Source organism: Poecilia reticulata, chromosome 12, assembly GCF_904066995.2.
Source record: "Poecilia reticulata chromosome 12, P_reticulata-male-v2, whole genome shotgun sequence".
In the NCBI taxonomy this organism is placed as follows: domain Eukaryota; kingdom Metazoa; phylum Chordata; class Actinopteri; order Cyprinodontiformes; family Poeciliidae; genus Poecilia; species Poecilia reticulata.
In genome coordinates, this window is record NC_088841.1 from 113,442 (window position 1) to 132,344 (window position 18,903).

Consider the following 18,903-nt stretch of genomic DNA (forward strand, 5'->3'; position numbering starts at 1 on the left):
ATCCTAAACGTTTGTAGCTTCATTAAAAAAGAATAATTATAAAAAGTCAACGAAACATGTTAAAATTAATAATCTCAGTAATTATTGTTTCAACAAGGTGTTGCGCAATTCAGTGCGTTTCGGTTCCATTAACAAAAAAAATAAAGAAAAAAAAGGCGACTCAAAGACCGACTGACTAACAGAGCAGGAGTTTAAATTAGCTACTTAACCACCGCTGTGTTCATGAGAGGCTTATTAATAATCGAGAAATAAATATCAAGCCTGGAAACCTGATATGTAACGGACTGAATGTTGTGTTTTTAATGTAATCTTTGCTTGGCTTGCGGGGCGCAGGCGGTTGCCACGGTAACGGGTGTGCTTAAACGACAAAGAGAGAGAGAGAGAGTAAAAAGGTAGAAGTGGTTTTGAGTTGATCTCTTTTCGGATTGTTTTACCTTTCTTTACCTTTGCTGTGGCTCATTACACCTGCTGTAGTTTCTGAACTTTCAATAAATGACAAACTTGGACTAATTACCTCGTTCGTTCGTGACTATACGTCACAACAAACATCAAATAGGACAAATATATCTAATTAAGTTTTAACAAATTCTACCACGATAATTATGTGAAATTAAATTAATTATATCCCGACTTCAGAAGATTTGCCTTTACCCTTACTGGGCTCTTTGGTTCCTCCTATCAGTCTGTAGTTTCTCATATCGAGGTCATCAAACCAAATTTCAGATCCACCATGACTGACTGACACCTGCTGGCGTCAGGTTTGCAACCAGCTTCTGACTGAGAAACCAGTAACCAGCTCCCAGTGTCAGAATCTCACTGAGGAAGAAACTGGATTAGGTTTTCTGTCACTTTATTATTTCTGCTATAACTGATGTTTATTCGCATATAAAATAAGTCAATAGAGTTTAATTTGCTATTTTTATGTCTTTGTGTCATGAGGTAGATCTCAGGCGGCTGGTGAGAGAAAAAGTAGATGTTGGTCTCAAAAAGTTTGGGCAGCCCTGGTCTAGATCATATTCTTATTAGAACATTACATTTATTAGAAGAAATTATGGCTGGATGGATAGATTCTCTTTAAAACAGAAGTCCATACCAAACTGAGATTTTTGTGTACCATTAAACCCCTAGTACGGGGGGTTGGCAACCCGCGGCTCTAGAGCTGCATGCTGCTCTTTAGCGCTGCCCATGTGGCTCCCTGGAGCTTTTTCAAAAATGTTTGAAAATGGGAAAAGATGGGATGGGAAATATATTTTTTGTTTTAATGTTTTCTGTATGACGACAAACATGACACAATCATTCTTAACGTTTTCCAATGCTATAAAAATGTGTAGAATAAATATAAAATGTCAACATTTCCGTCAACAAAGATTTGCGTCATAGCCTGTGGCACATTTCTTTCAGCTGGGCGGGGTGCGAAGCAGGTGGTTGTTGTAAACCAGTGGTCCCCAAACTACGGCCCGCGGGCCGGTTCCGGCCCGCCCCCACATTTGGCCCGGCCCCTGAACAATACCAGAGAGCATTCAGATTTTTTTTTGATATCAGTCATTCTTCAGTATTTATTATGCAATAAGGCACATCGCCCGTCCGAAACTGATCATCTCCATAATGGATATATGTCCGATCTTCTAATTTTCTCTGCTACATAACGTACATTTCATTTATTCTAGCATTAGGTAAATGCATCTTGAAGGAGAATAACACTTAAATTAAAGTCCAACAAGGACATTCATTTAGAATGAAAAATAACTCACCCTGAATTACCATGATAGATATAATGTATGTAATAAATGTGTGTCATTAATAAAGGGGAAAAAGACTCAATCCAGACTTTAAGTACCATTTAGGGTCTGGTTCTCAGAGTATGAAGTTAAATTTGTTTCCCAATTACTCAATGAAAAAAAAACTAACCTCAGTTAAGTAAAATAAAATTGTAATCAAAACTTTTGGAATTGTAATGATTCCTTAAAAATCTTTTTTTAATTAAATAACTCATTTTTACCAAACAAACATTTATTTGCACACATCATAAATCTTTTGTTGTGATTTTAGGCCCTGCTCACGACGTCAAGTGAGAATCACAAGCAAAAAACTTAGAATAGCAAGAAAAGATTTCTGACTTGCACAAATAAAGTTTGTTTTGCAAATAATTTTTTCATTTCATGAGACAAAAATGTGTGATTTTAATTTTTTTTTTTTAAGTTTTTTAAGCAAAACCCAGTAGGTTTTTCTCATGGTGACATGCATTAACAATTTAATTTTTGCTTTTGTTTTTTTCGTTTTTCTGCATTTCCACGTTAAAGTTTGGTGCAGCTCTGCTCTCCTGAATGGACCGTCTTCATCTCCACTGCAAGTGTAGCAAACAGGCAGCTCTTTTTATAGATTACAGTCACTGAAAGGTTGCATTGTGCCCTTGTTTATATTTTTAATAGTGTAATTCTGTAAAGACAAAATATGTCTGGTGGTCCAGCTCTGATTTACATATCTTGTTAAATTGCGAGTTTGAATATTGCAAAACTTTCCTATAACAAAATAGACCTGCAGAAAGAAATTACTAATAAAATATCTTACATTTGCATAGTGTTATGCTCTATATGGAGATGTTCGTTAGCTTTGATTGTATATCTCACAATTTTGTAATTTATCATTTTTATTAAACTCTGAAAGCTGTTAATATTCTGTCCTAGAATGAGGTTAGATGGGCCCTTTTTTTGTTGAGTACCTGCCCCTGTAGCGGCCTCTGCACGGCCCTGACCGACAATGTATTCATCCGATGCAGGTGTCCTTGCTCCGCCGCTGTGAAGAATTAAACTTAACTCACCCTGCGGTTTAAACAAATGGAGCTGAAGACGTTACCCTCCCGCGCCCAGAAGGAAAGCGGCGCTCAGAAGCACGGCAGACATAACATCGGATTTTTCTTAATGCTATCTGTCCGTTTCGGGGAAACGAAACCACACAATAAAATTCTCATAAAAGCACACAGCCAGACCACACACTGGATAAAAAGCTAGCAGAGTTCAATTGGTCGGTTTGATCAGACAGATCCAACTGACTGTTGAAGTAGCTCAGATTTCTCTGTAGATGTGACCAGGAGGAATTAGTGAGGCTGTGCGTTCAGAAGCCAGTGGGTGAAATGCTGGTAATTTAAGTGAAGTTGGTTAATTTGATTTATTATGAGTTATTGGGGCCACAGTCAGTGGTTTTTGTAACTACGGAGAAAAAGTTACATGCATCTGCTTTAGGTGTGATGGGACCTGGATTCACGGTTCAACTGGGTGAATATTAACTAAACCGCATAAAAATGCGGCCAAATAGCCGATGTTAATGTGATTATAACGGGTAAAAATAGTACAGAACTGATTTTTCTTAATGCCATCGGTCAAAATGTCGGCGAACAAAAACAGTCTAGCGCGACCTCATATATATATATATATATATATATATAATTCAGAACATTAATGTCTGTTTTTAAAAAAGTTTTAAATCAATTGACTCCCGTTTTTCTATATTGGATTGATATTGGCCGATACTAAACCTTAGATGTAGGCCTGTCGCGATAAACGATAAATCAATTAATCGCACGATAAATTAAACCTATCGACCTCATTTTAATTATCAGCTTTATCGTCTCTTCCGGCCTTTTTTCTTTCTCTTGATGACACTGAATGAAAAAAGCTCAACTCCGGGGCTCTGCACTGACCCTCCCTTCCTCATTTCCTTAGTGCAATGTCCAGCGCACACTACACGAGTTGTCGGCCTATTTTCAAAACCTGAGAGACGCATTAGCCAATAGAAATCCTAGGTACAACGGTTCGATCGGGTTCGATCGTGCTGTGGCCACACAGCCATTATTTTGGACTTGTAGCCCAAAATAATGTCTACACGTCCAGTTAACTAATCTTAATATCAGCCATCAATCAATGCTTTACTAGAATCTACCTGTGATGCATGTGGTTAGTGTCAGCGTAAAGTCCTGACTGAATGAAAATCATTATAACTTAAATAAGTTATAATGATTTTCATTAACCCGGTAACTTTTCAGCTGTTCTTCGTTAACGTGACATAAATATGTCACGTTAACGAAGAACAGCTGAAAAGTTACCGGGTTCATCAACTGAGGTAGCAATTTGGCTCCAACTCCTCCCCTTGTCATTTCTATATTCTTTGCGCGAAATGTTGAATAAACATTAATGTTTCCACATATCATCTCCAATGTCTGCTGGATTTTGGGTTGAATCGCAAAATTCAACCCAAGCTGTTTGGGATTCCCCTCCGTAATTTCCCCTCAGAAAGCACGGAGGAGAATCCGCGCTTTCTGATTGGCTACCTGTCGCATTCAGCGTTAAGCTCCCAGCCGGAGAAAACCCCTGATTTAGATCGGAGCGGCCACGACGATCTAAATCACACTACACACTACTTATTTCCACTTTGGCTTGATGTTTAGTTTTTATTCAAGTACGTTGAATAAAATTTTGTTCACGGAGACCGAGAATCCATTTTATTTTTGTTTTTGGTTGTTTTGTTTAGTTTATCAGTTCCAGTGTTATGCGTTCTTTTGAAAATGAAGTGCATCTATCCATGGCAGGAAATAGCATGCATTATTATGTAATTTCCATTAAATCAGTGTCAAAAGGTCTTGAAACAATATTATCATTTATCGCAATAATTTTTAGACAATTAATCGCTCAGCAAAATTTGTTATTGTGACAGGCCTAGATATGTGTATTGTATCATAAGTGAGGTAAGGTAATTTTATTTATATAGCACATTTTCAGCAGCAAGGCAATTCAAAGGGCTTTACACTATGTGAAAAGGGTGTGTTGGTGCATCCCTAGGCAGATGAGCACTCTCTCTGAGCCAGGTTCTGCTGGCAATTTGTTTCTGTTGAAGGGGAGGTTCCAATTTTTTGGTAGATGCTTAAACAAAGCCATGTTTGTCCTTGTAAGAATGTTTTGATAAAAATTAACCTAAAGTGCCAGTTCTTGAAGTGGCCTGAACTTGTAAACCTCTTTTTGGTTGGCAGCAACTATTCAGTCAACAATACACTTACTTGGTTGGAAGTTTTCTGCTTTTAAATTTGAGACTGGGCTCATAGTCTGATGCAGTTTCATTACTGTTATCCTCTGTCGATGAATCTGACCCAGTATCACTCCCAGAGACTGAGCCTGATCCAGAGTCAGAGGAGTCTGAATTCCCTCGCTTTCTGGATCCACTTGAGGTGTCAGATTCGTCACTACTTGAAGAGTCCTGAAAAACAAAACACAAATGTAAACGTTTGAAAGGTACCACGCCCTCCTGCAACTTTAGCCAAAACTGTGCTTTGGTCAGATGAGATCAATATTAGGCTATTGAGCAACTAAGATTCCAGGTCATTCTGCTATTAATATGTAGGAACACAACTAACAGAATTTGTGCTACTTCCATAGGCCATGGGAAACTTCGGCTGCATGTCAGGGTTTCCCCCAGTGTATTATAGGCCTGGCGGCTCGCCATGCTTTACTAGCGCCACCGCCAGGCTAAGCCTTTTTTTTTTTAAGTTAAATAAAATAAAGGGGGGAAAAAAAATCGCCTTTTTTTAAGCCAGATTGCAAGTGTTTCTGTTGCTCCGAGCGTTTCACTATCAGAGCAGATTTATTCCTAAAAGATATGTTTATAGAAGATGTATTTATAGTTGATGAATTTAAAGCCGGACCAATCACACCACTGGGCCTCTGCACGTTGTTAATCTCAGCGCGGATCTCGCTCCTCCTTTCACTCGAACTGGACACAGGCTGACCGCTATGGATATTTACATCAACCCCCTGTGAGAAATTATGATTAGTTATGAGGAGTTATTAAGGTAAGAGTTTAAACCCACCGCGTTAGCTCTGGTTGCGCAGCTCTACGTGAACCGCAGGAATAACTTGTATTCAGAGGTGCTTTGAGGAGCGGTGAGAATGATGTATATTTGTGAACAAAACATTATGCGGCGTTTCCATCTCAACACGCTGCCCAACGTTTGACTGTCTTCCCTGTAAAGTTTAGGTCTGTGTTCCCGGTTAGCCGGTGCGTTAGTGGCTAACGACCCAGCGCTAATCACTCACCGTGCAGGTTTTACCCGGTGAGGAGCTTTCACGCTCTCCTCGCAGTCACGCATCACGCTGATTTTATATTATTTTATTATTATTACTAGTATTATTTTTCCGGTTACGCTAAGCATCAAACTGTATCAAATGTTTTGCCCACTTAGTCAGACAGAGTTGATGCGTGCGGCCACCTGAAAAAGTCGTCCAGAAACTCGACCAACCAAAATAGTTTCTGTGTTAAAAACTCAACAGACACGAAATGAAAGAGCTACTAAAGTTACACCAGCAGCATTGAACTAAATCTCCCATCACTGCAGCGGATTACCACATCATGCAGGGCCGGTCCAAGGCTGTATGAGGCCTGGAGCAGAATATGAATTAGGGGCCCCTTTTGTTGCTAAAAACATCAGCACCTCTAACAGCTTCTGTGTTAGATTTAGTGAAATCTAGGACAGGGGGAGTAGTTTAACTGACAAACCTAAAAAGCAATAAATTATAACTGCAGTTTACTAATTTGTATTTGTGAACAAACGGAGCTGAAACTCAAAGATTAAACTCAGAATCAGATTGTAGCTGTGGTAACAAACCAATCTGACTATGAATATTGTTCTTTGAACTTCTACAAAGTAAACTTGCCATCTCCTTAAAATCTTATCTCTAAATGTTAATTAAAAGTATTTTAATTTATATATGCTGAAACCATTATGTCAAATTTAGCAGCAATGATAATCTCAATAAACAAATGTTATATATCTGTGGTCTATGTTAAATTATTAGCATTTATGGTCCCTGAAGCTCTGGGGGCCCAATGGAGCCGCTGACTTAATTTGGATTTAACAGAACTGGAAATAATTGATATTCATTTTAATTGTATTTTTTGATTAGTTTTTAAGATTAGTTGTGGGTTTATATAGCAGTTTACTGATGATGTTTTCCCATAACATATAACTACTCTACTTAACATCTTTTAATACAAAAACACGGTGGAGCGCCTCGGTGCCCTGACCACCGGGCTTAGATAGTTTTCTGGGGGAAACCCTGCATGTCATTGTAAATTCTTAGAAATACTACAACATATTGGGCTGTGGCATAAAACTGATAATGAGTGGTCGCTAGGTCAACTTAACATCTTTTAATGCAAAAACACGGTGGACAGCCTCGGCCACCGGGCTGAGCAAGTTTCTGGGGGAAACCCTGCACCGCACATCCTTATCTGGCAGTGAAATAAACAAATAATTAAGTATGCAAGTGACACAGCCTTAGTTAGTCTTCTATTTGATGAAGACAACGACCATGGCTCAGTTTTAGATTGTTTCCTTAACTGTTGTAAGCAACAATCTCCTTTAAGCCTAATCAAAAGAGAAAAAAAAATTCCATAGATTTCTGAAAAAGCACAATGTGTATTGACTATGAACTTATGGAGTCTGTTACATATTTTAAATATCTTGGTGTTGTGCTTTATCACAAATTGAAGTGGGATTTATGGAATGATCTCATTAGTGCAAAGACTCAACAATGTACTTTTTAACGTTGTTTTTTTAATGTTTATAGCTAGATTCTTGTTTTATTGAGCTTTTATTGAAAGTGTTTTATCCTTTTCCATCATCTGCTGGTTTGGAAATGCTGTCCAGAAAAATGCGATCAGAAAAACAGTGACAACAACAAGTAAATTATACCACCAGCATAATGACTTTTTACTTTGTTATTCTTTTATAGCCTCTCTGCTCTCCATGACGAGTCAGTGACTCATACAAAATCCTCATTTAAAAAGGGCAGTCTGCACCACTGTTGCTCTTTTTAATCAATTGCACAATCAATCTTTGTAGATTGACAACAACGCGCCCACTTACTGCACATACATTATGACCCTTTGAGCCCTAACAAAAGTGAGAGGGCATCACAGCTTTTTTATTCCTTTGCTAAATTTACTGGACTTTATTTGTAATTTTAGTAGATCACTCCCTTTAGTGTACAATATTAACCCCATTTTGGCAAAGCATACTTAAACCTTTTACCAAATATTTTCCATATAGCTTAAGAATGTACGCACTCTTGATTGTACTTGGAGTTTTTGATCAGCTCTACCAGTGTAATGAATGCCACAAACAATTGTTATCTATACTTTGTTTCGATATTTTTTTTAAAGAAAAAAAGAACAGAAATTCCATCTGTCAAATAATAGCTGGAGGAAATAGTAAGACTCTGATCTGGAAAAAACATAGTTTTCCTTAGTAAACAAATTGAAACAATTCAATAATGCCCCTTTTCCACCGGCTTCGAAGCATGGCCAGTGGCCAGCATGGCCAGCCTGGCCAGCCTGGCCAGCCCTGCTTTGGTGGGTGACGCAAGCTTCACTCCTGTTCACTGACTGGCCGTGGGCGTGGTCAACGGAGCAGAAAGAGAGAAGAAAAACAAAGGCACAACGTTTCAAACTCGCTGCAACACGGAAGTGATGGAAGATACAAGCAAGCAGTGAACAAAGATGCCAACTTTTGGGTGTGCTGTGGTGGTGCAGAGGTTAAGCACAATCCACATATGGAGGTCTTAGTCCTCCACGCAGCTGTCGCAGGTTCGATTCCTGGCCTAGGCCACCTTTGTTGCACGTCTTCCCCCTTCTCTCATTACCCACTTTCCTGTCAATTAACTATCAAATAAAGGCCACTAGAGTCAATAAAACCTTTAAAAAAAGAAAGATGCCAGCTTTTTTCTTTGCTTCGGATTCACTATTCAGCGGCAGCTCGATGGAGCCGTGAGGAACGAGTTGTTTTTGTCAACGTAGCGCAGAGAATGAAAAGACATTCCTCAGTTATAAATAACTGTCAATATTGTACAGCATGTTGCCCTTCATTTGTTTTTTTATGTTTTATCTGCTTCGATTGTTTCTCATTTTGCTGTTGTTGCACCGGAGTAAGATAAAACATATTACATGATATTCTATTATTGTTAAATGGCTAGATATCAGTTCTCTAATTAAACAGTTGTGAACTATTCATTGTATAGGACATAAAAACAAATAAACCTGAAGAAAATAATAGTGACATTTTATCCATGGTTGTATGTCTGCATAAGTCTAAAACTTAAAAGTAATTACGTTTTGTCTTTAATTTACACAACTAGTAAAATTTAGAGTACTGAGAATCTTTGTTTCTTTTATTGATTGCAGGTTTTTTAGTTGTCCTATTGACTGAATAGCTGCTGTATTGTGCCTGCAAATGTTTTGCAGGTTTATGTCTAAATCAGGTGAATTTATTGCTTGATCATTTTTTTATTTTGACAGATCAAATTGTAGAATTTATACCCAACGCGAAAAATGAACAGCCAATCCAGGTGATTGGCTGTGAACGGCCTCATGGGTGATCAGAATCGGAAGCAAAAAACCTGATCAGAGTATCCCTAAAATTTTACATTTCCTGTCAACATTTTTTATTAGAAAAACATGGTGGCCCACTGCCCTGCCATCCTGACCACAGGGCTTGGCAAGCTTTCTGGGGGAAACACTGATATTTATAATTGAAGAAGGGTTGATGAAGGGGAGTTGAGTGAGATATGGGAATGTTCTTGTTCATTTATGCAACTTTTGTTGAGTTTTTTAATGTCTTTATATTTTTTATGGCTAAATTAGAAAAAGAGGAATGGTTGCCACAAATACTGGCAACCATTCCAGTTTAGGTTGCCATTGGAGATTCAAGTATTTCTCAAACAAGCATGAGGGAATATCATGCACGAGTAACATAATAATATTATGTAAAACTCAAAAAAGGATGTTATACGCAATACCCCGCATTAAACATCATAAACACACAAAGAAGCGGCTGAATACAGACCTCATCTGACCCACTGTTAGAGGAGGCTTGTCTCTGTTGTTGCTGCTGTTTCCTGAGCATAGCCGATCTTTGAACTGCCAGAATGCTGGGGTTGGACTTCCAGAACTGTGATTAATGCAAAAGAAATTAGTCATCTAAACCAAAGTTTAGGACACAACTCAGTGATTAGCAACAGAAAAAAAGAATGCAACTCCTGCAGCATAAAATAAATATATTTAAAAGAAAATAATCTTCTGTAAGTTTAACTTTTATACTTTGTTAAACATGAAGCAATACTAAAATTTGAGTAATTTATTTTCAAGAAAAACCTTTTTGGCATTTGCTCTAAAATAAACAACACTAAAAATGTGTAGTTTAAAGAAAAGTCTACAGATTTTAAACAGTCAAAGCTGCCGTCTGACTAACTGGAAGCATCAATCCAACAGAGCTGGAAGATACAAATGGTAGGAACTTTTTCAGTTATGCAAAAAATGTCCCTTCTTTCCAGTCAGCGGGATGAAACATTTTCAAGAAAAGTTTACCTTAAAACAGAAATACAAATAAAGAAACTAAAAGCAATCTGCCTAAAAATAAAAACTGCATAATAAAGAAATTAAACACAGTCAACTTTTAGAAATCAGCTCATTAAAATTAATTTGGATGCAAAAAAGTCAAAACTGTGTTTTACAGCTAAACGGATAAAAACATTTCAGTTGAAAAGGCCCGTGAAAATTAAATTACAAAAATAATGTTATGGATGTCGTCGAATCACGGCATCGAGTCCCAGCCCATTAACCTTTGTTGTCATTTCAGCTAATGGCAAAAGTGAGCAAATAAGTGGTGGGGCAGGTCAGAAAAAATGTGCCTAAGTGCAAGGAGAAAAATGTGTCAAACTAACCACACAAACCTTGACTGCTGGAGCAGATTCAGGACTTTATAGGATTTCTTTATTCTACATGTACATATGGCCTAACTAGTGACATAATTATGTTATTGTAAAAACAGTATATTTCATAATGTAATATTTCATATTACATTTGTCGTGTTGATGCATTTTGACCTGCTTCAATTTTCCGCCGCAACACGCAAACTTCCCCATTCACTCAGTGCGTTATAGTTCCACATCGCTTAGGATTTGTTGCTGCGCGTTTGCACAGTGTGAAGGAAAGAGGAGACCAGCTGCACAGGCAGGCTGAGAAATGAGATGCAGGTGATCGGTATCGGCAACAAGGGACCGCGATCACCGATCACACACTTTTTCACGGAAATCGGCCGATTATGATCGGTGGCCGATCGATCGGCACACCTCTACTAGCTAGTCATCTTTTAGCTAACTTTACCTGCATCCAACAGCTTTACTCAACTCGGTCTGTTAGTTTGGGGGAAAAACTGTGAAACGTTCTTTGCGTTTTGCTGCCATGATTCTAACACACCTGCGTAGCTCTGCACAGCAGCAGCAGGTCTCCTTCACGACACACAGGCGTAAACCCAGCGAGAGCGTCGTAGCGCTCATGTTGCGTTTAAAGGCGGCTCGGAAAAACAGGTTACCACATGTTAACAACGGATTAAACAGTTTTAACTGATAAAAGTGACAGAGGACACAGATATGGGAAGTGTGGAAGCCCTACTGTATCAAATTGACAGAGACTTGGCCATTCTAAGGTAAAAACCCAGCGCATACAGCGTTCAGGTTTTTTGGGGTTTTTTCATTCAGACGGCTTCCTGCCCCCCCCTGCAATGGCACGGCACCCCCCCTATGGGGCGCGCCCCACAGTTTGGGAACCTCTGGCGTAGTGCATTGTGGCGGTACATGGCTGGCAGATGCATTTCTGTGTGTGATGGAGGAGTCAAATACAGTCATTAACGTGGACACAAAAGCTATAAATGTCTGTGCAAAGTGAGAGTTCACCTATTAAATTAACTGAAGATGAATACATAAACTAAAAAATTTTAGAAGTGTTTTTATTTAATTATTAATTTGAGTATAATTTCAGATTGTTGTATCATTTTTGTCCTGGTTAACTTAAAAAGTGAGCTATTACTGTTACTGGCTAGTTTTCTAAACTATAGAAAAGTAATTGTAGGGATGCAAAACATGAAAATTTGAGCCAATGTTCATATCCAATAGAAATACTTCTGTTATGGTAGAATTTACCAAGATCTTATTTTATAACATTTTTACTTAATTACTTAATTGTCAGCATAATCAATAGAATATTCGATTACTAAAATAATCGTCTAAAAAAAGCCATAATACAAACGAAAGAACCATTTGCCAAAATGATTTAAATTAGTCACAAACACATTAGGCCAACAGGCCACACATTAGTGGCAAAGCTTTGCTGACATCTTGAATTTGTTTACCTCAGCTCCATCAATGTTTGGCTTATTTGGTGATTCCTTTTTCTCATTGGATTTCTCAGTGTCGGACTCAGACTGACTGCCAGAGTCTGAGGCGCTTCCTGAGTCGCTGCTCCCCGACTGGCTGCTACTGCTGGAGGAGCTGGAACTGGAGCCGGAACCCGAAGCAGAGCCTGACCCAGACTCATCATCAGAATTGCTTGAATGTGAGAAGACAAAAACATTAGCAGTTGTTGAATAAATAAATCACAACTTTATAATCTTATAGTTAAATCAAAATTCAACAAACAAGTGTTTGTTAGCATCCCAATAAATACAAACGTATGATTAAAATATTTAATCAAGATTCTATCTTATATATGAAAACTAACTAATTCTAATACTTGTCAATCACAGAAGACCACAGATAGAAGATGTGTTGCTTAAACAAGGGTAGTCCTCTGTGAAACACACTAATGGCAAAGGATGACCTCTCAATGTAGTGAAGATGATGATTTTTGTTGTTATGATGCAGATGAAAGATAAGCAAAGTATCAGAAAACTAAAACAAGCAATCTTACTAATTGACCCTGTTGAAAGTTTCTAAAAGAATCACTGCTTCATTCTTGATTTTTAATAATGAAGTTTAGACATGTTTGCACTGGAATGTGTACACTTCTTGCCAGTTTTTTTTTATATACTATTTTGAGAGTTTTTTCATTTATTTTGTCAGTTTAAACCCCTGATAATATTAAAGATATTTCTCATAAAACCTATCTAAAACTTTCATTCAGAGCGTTTCATCATACTTGTAGGAAAAACATTCATATTTCCAGCATACATTTGTGGTGCAGGTAGAACAAGTTTACCAGCAAAAATGAACATGCATAAAATAATCTGATCATTTTCATTTTTGAATTGATTTTATTCCAGATCTTTTTATGGTTTGTGAGATTTATTGAAAAAGATTATAGAAATAAAGCTAGCTTAAAACCTAAATGTTAATATGTGCATCAGCATGTCACAAAATAAAACTACATCCATTTGTTCCTAGTGAAATGCTTTTGTTCAGCATAAGGATTTTCTATAAACATCCAGGAAGCCTTAAAAATAACACTCCTTTTATAGCCTGTATTTCAATCCTCTAAATTTACATTAAATTAACTCAAATTAAACAAGACATAAGCAAAAATAAAGAGAAGTGATGAACTAAATTAATTATTTTTAGGGTACTAATGTCAATTTAGTCAATAGAATCAGGGAAATGATCAGGACAATGACGAAAAACAACATACATGTGCAGTCATTTAAAAATAATTGAACTACAGCCAAGACAAAGTTTTCAAAAATACCTTATACATTATTACTAGCATTAAATGTGCAAGACACAAACTATCAAAACAGAATGTTCCAGTCATCCTGTAAGGAGGAGGCACTTTACCTCGATTCTCCATTGCTATTGCTCACACTTTCATCTTCACTGCGTCCAGCCATGTTGAACTCCACAATAGGGACGTGCGAACCACTGGTAAAAAAAAGTTCCCAGAAATAAACCTGAAAGAGAGAATGCCAGTTAAAAAGATGTTTTTGAAAAAGTCTGAACTATACTGGAGTTTTGCTAATTTGTTTTGAGTGATGAATCACAGGCGGCCACATTTTTTCCATCATGAAATCTGATGGAAAGAGAATTCTGCATGTAGGAGCACAGCTGCCTTGACTAGTCATCATATAGTTTCAACCAGTGTTTCTCAACTAGTGTGCCATGAGTGATCGTCAGGTGTGCCATGGAAATTATTCAAGTTCACCAACAGCACCATATTTTCTGGACTATAAGCTGCTACTTTTTTTCTAAGCTTTGAACCATGCGGATTGGCTTTGCTGTGTATATTGTTTCAACCACCAGGGGGCTCTCTAGCAGGAAGTGAATCATTAGAAGTCAAAATTGTAAATCAAAAGAAGAACGTGCTAATTTTCAACTTGTTCAGGGGTATTTTTAAGCAGCAGGCACGATGGAGAAATGTTTTCAAACTCATATCATGCAGCTTTTAAGTTGAGGGCTGTCGATCTGGCACTACAGGAGGGAAATAGAGCCGCTGCATTTAAGTTCGGTGTGAACGAAACCATGGTTCGGCTTTGGAGACGGAGTGCTGCGTCCTTAATATATGCAGCAGATTTATTAGGACGCAGCCCTCTGCTGGGTCCTTATGGAAAACCGAGAGCAGCTTCCAGTTTTTTAAAAAATGTTTTATTGAAGGTGCTAGTATGGTGCGCTCTATAGTCTAAAAAATACGGTAATTGGTTTTAAAAGATTTTTTGATAATGAATTATCTGCAAATAATGCCATCTTCAAGTGTCTGCTGTAGCAGTGACTAGCAGCGAAATCATGTAATTTTCTTACCACTAGGTGGCAGTAAGTACACAGCATTTTACATTACAACAAGAGAATTAGTGATGCATGAATGTTACAGGTAGCGGTGAGAGCATCGTATCTAGCAAGACAGTGATGGAAAAGACAGAGAAGCTCAGCAGTAGTTGGGTTGGAAAGAACATGGGTCCATTTCCCACAACATATCTGTGTGAAATTAGCTTCTCTAGTCTGGTTACTATAAAAACTAAAACCAGAGAGAGACTGAGAGCAGTGGAGGAAGAGCTTTGTCTTTCTTCAATTTCTGCCAGAAAATCAGCTGTTTTCATCCAAACATGCTCAGGTTTCACACCAGGTGGGTAAAATATACAGATATTGAAATTTTGTACATGCAACTCTTCATATTGTAACAGTGAATATGAAGTGAAATGTTTCCCAAATATTATTGCTTCTTTCAGAATAAGAATTATTTTCTTTATTCTGGCTATAAGATGCTTGTGGATTAGTTTGTAAAACAGTTTGAAGTTTTCTACAATTTCTTTAAATTTAACCCCACAGTGTTGTTTCACTGTTCAGGGGTATTTGAAATAAGAAATGTAAAATGTGATAAAAAAATACATTTTTGTGTTTGATTCCTATTCAAGACATTTTGATAAGAATGACTATATATGTAATATAGGCGGCTACAGAGTATCTTTGTTTATATTTTTGGTTGGTGGTGCCTCATGATTTTTCAATTAAAACGATGAACCTTGGCTCAAAAAAGGTTGAAAAACACTGGCTTAAACCAATATTTTCAGCACACACTGGATTATTTTTTAATTTATATCTTTTTATTTCCATTTTTCTTTAGCCAAACCATGTAATAGCTCTTTTGCCTTCAATTGATAGAATTTTAAAAAGATACTCATCTTCTTTTTGAAACACTTCTCCAGTTAACAGCCCCAGCAGAAAAATTCTGGGGTGTTTGGGGATGACATACCCCACAATTATCAGACAGGAACAGATTCCATCCCAGTAAGGTGCCAACTTTGGGCAGGACCAAAATACATGAGAGTGATTGACGTTCTGATGGCCACATAGTCTCCAACATTGCTGTTCTTCTCCTCTATATCTACTAATAATTTGAGGTGTAGTAAAGTATCTAATTAACCACTTCCATCCGAATTCCTTCCATCTTTTAGAACTGGTAGATGTCTGTTGTGTCACACATTGAAAGCCAGTCACCCTCCGTAATTTTCACTCCCAATTCCCTTTCCCATTTTGACTTAATATTCAAGGTGTTATTTCCATTATGTTTCTGCAACCCCTTATATAGTTTGGAAACGGTTTTACATGGGAGGTGAGTATAAGCATTTGTAAAAATTTGCACAATAGTGTTACCTTCTGAAGGAACACCTTTTTTTATTTTGGTAATGTAGAAATGTCTTACCTGAAAATATTTAAATACCCTCATGTTTTAAAGGTTTAGGAGAGTTTGGCTGCAGGCATTGGCCGGTTTCAACAGAATAGCTGTTCTAAACCGTATCCCACATATTCTATTCCATTCACATTATGGAACCATTAATATTTCAATAGGCATCTGACATCCATGGAAACTATAGTTAACCTACACTCCATATTGTATCTAATTGGTGTGGATGGAGAGACTGTAAAATACACTAATAACTAATAACCACTGTGATGCATTTATTTGGATATGTGGTTCAGCAGGTTGGTCGTCTTCATCCTCCTGCTCTGGGTCAGACATGTAAGGTTGGATGGACAAGCCTTCCATTGTTGACATTTTTAATAAACTTTGGAATAAAAGGTTTCTCTACCAGTAGATAATCGTGTCGCTGCCATCAAACTACAAATATGGATAAATGGAGTGAAGTGCGATCTGGAGGGAAGCGGGACTTGAAATGTCTGTTTCACATTTAAAAAGACCACAACAAAACGAGGAACTATAACGAGGAATTCAGACCAAAGCATTGCTGTTCTACTGTAAATACCATAAATGAATGACTTACATGTGAAAAGGAAGGATTTAAAAGCATGACATCCACTTTGAATATCTGCAGTGGAAATTGTGAAAACAGCATCCTATTGCCTTATCCTATGCAGTCTGTCCACGACAGAGCCTATATTCCCTAGAGGCATTTCTAAACATCTAAAATGCCAGATTCAGTGAATCTTTTGGTACATTAATGTTCATGGAACAATGAGTGACTGGTTTTAACACCATTTCATTCTGTTTGCCAACATCTGATTCAAAACTTTCAGAAAGGAAAATTTCAATGCTTTGAAGATCTTTGGACCAACTATACACCTTTAGTTTTATGTCTAGAATAATTAGACTGGATTTCTGCAATAAACAGTGATTTGTGAAAACAAATTGAAAACTTTATTCTACTCTGGAAATCATAAAAAGAATCTCTCCAAAGGTCAATCACACTGAGACAAGTTCCGTTTAAGGGTTCTTCCTATTAAAAGAACATTTTTCATTCCAGCATTATTTCACTGCAAACTCAATATAAGAGAGCAAAGTTGATTAATAAATTGTCTTCACACAGGAGGATTGCTGCAAGCATAATGACATGATTCAGCATATTGGACTTACTTACATTTTACCAATTGGAAGTATAAGCTGATCTCAGTCCAAATTTAATTGTGTTATGCATGCAACTGACTTTGAAATAGTCTATGTCTAGGCTAAACTAAATACCTATTTCTATTCATACATTGGATCCGTTTTTGGAAAGTGGCTTCAGATAATACTTGTCAATCAGTGCTATATGAATAAAATGAATTGAACTGCAACCTTCTCACTTACTTCTACCAATAGATAATTCTGGGAATGTGAGACGCAGCAACTGAACGCTGCGTCTCTGCCATCTTATTCCTCACCTTCCTTGAATGTTCGTCCTCCTTAACTATAGTGCTTAAGCCCAACCGTAGCTAGCGGCAACCAGCGACGCTTCCTGTTCAGCTTCTGCTGTTAAAATGAGACCGAAACAAGCGCACTTCTGCGGCCTGAAGGCCTATAAAGAGGCGTATTCCACGGTCATAAAACATCAAGAAACACGCCTTCTATATACGAAATAATTTAAGTACCTAATGTTAATCACATAATAAGTCACAGTTTATATATCAAAGATATTGCAATGCATGGCTGCAGTTAACCTTGTAGCATTAGCCAACAAGCTACATCTGACTACTGACGCAAGTGAACGCAGCTATTGGCGGGGCGATACGTCTCTTCCGCGCCAGCGACTAGTTAAAAATATGATTTAAGGACAACACTCATTTTCTTATATATACAGGACGAATTGATTCATTATCTATGTTGGCTGTTAAAGAATTGTGCTCTTGCTAAACTATATGAACTACTAGATTTGTGCTTTGGAATTGATACATTTAAACAATAAAAAGTTCGGTTTATCTTAATATCCAATACCGTCTAATCCAATCCTGCGTAACAAAATACTTGCCTCGTTTTATTCTAGTTCATGATGGATAAAGAAATAACTGCTAATGTTGGGGGTTCGTGTACAAGTGTCAGCTAACGCTACAAAGCACGAGGCTAGCGTGGAAGCTAACAAAATTTCACAATGTTGTACTAATACGGGCACAATAAAAAGATCAATTTCTCCAAAGCAGCTAAACATCACATTTTACCAACCATTGTGAATAGTTAAGAAAACATCTGCCACAAAAGTAAACCAGAGTATGGCGTTAAGATCGCTTTGATTATTTAACCAAAAGCAGCTAACAAAACTTCACCTTCTCCCATCTTGTTTTCATTTGCTCTTCACTTCTCGCGGTTTTTGGCGCATTGGTATGGAGTATTAGCTGACTTTTTCATTCATTTATGCCTAGAAAAAACAAATCGATTAGCGTACCTTATTTTGTGTTATATACAATCCTCTCCAAAAAGTTGTCAAAATGCGATTTTCAGATTTGTAGAGCTCCTTTGGTCCTCGAGATCTGCTGTGGAAACAGCAGCATGAGCTAACGCTGCTTCAAGCTAGCAGCAGTTCCCGGTCGGTCGCACAGTCAGAGGCTCTGGGTGACTGAAGACGGTGGGGCTGTTGGAGGGCGGCTCTCACTGCCCGCTTAATACCGAGAAGACATCCACTAAACCGCATTACAGGGAGCAAAGCCAGGTTAGCGACCCATGGACTTCCTAAAACAACCGGCCTCAGCCATTACGACGTAACGTTCACTACACACGAAGGAAACCCCACGCAATGACGTCACATTTCCAGGACCCGATCAGTTGTCTTCACTCTTAAATCAATGGTGAATTCCATTTCACAGGGTTGTCCAGGTGCTGCGGTGGCGCAGGGGT

The 18,903-nt window shown here is 37.8% G+C and overlaps 1 protein-coding gene across 3 annotated transcripts in view; it reads right to left on the reverse strand.

The window, feature by feature from the left end:
• The window catches only part of chd1 (chromodomain helicase DNA binding protein 1), a 101,179-nt gene extending 82,379 nt beyond the window's left edge, over positions 1 to 18,800 (reverse strand). Inside the window, exons 1-5 of one of the 3 annotated variants that reach the window (XM_081614063.1) lie at positions 18,455 to 18,800; positions 13,647 to 13,759; positions 12,230 to 12,425; positions 9,887 to 9,991; positions 5,048 to 5,244 (exon numbers count right to left, since the gene is read on the reverse strand). In XM_081614063.1, coding sequence (XP_081470189.1) covers positions 5,048 to 5,244; positions 9,887 to 9,991; positions 12,230 to 12,425; positions 13,647 to 13,699 — 551 coding nt within the window. In that variant the 5' untranslated portion in view covers positions 13,700 to 13,759; positions 18,455 to 18,800. Of the gene's footprint in view, positions 1 to 5,047; positions 5,245 to 9,886; positions 9,992 to 12,229; positions 12,426 to 13,646; positions 13,760 to 18,234; positions 18,255 to 18,335; positions 18,355 to 18,454 lie in introns of those variants that run through there. The other 2 variants (XM_081614061.1, XM_081614062.1) reach the window with 2 other exon arrangements.
• Between the last annotated feature and the right edge of the window lie 103 nt (positions 18,801 to 18,903).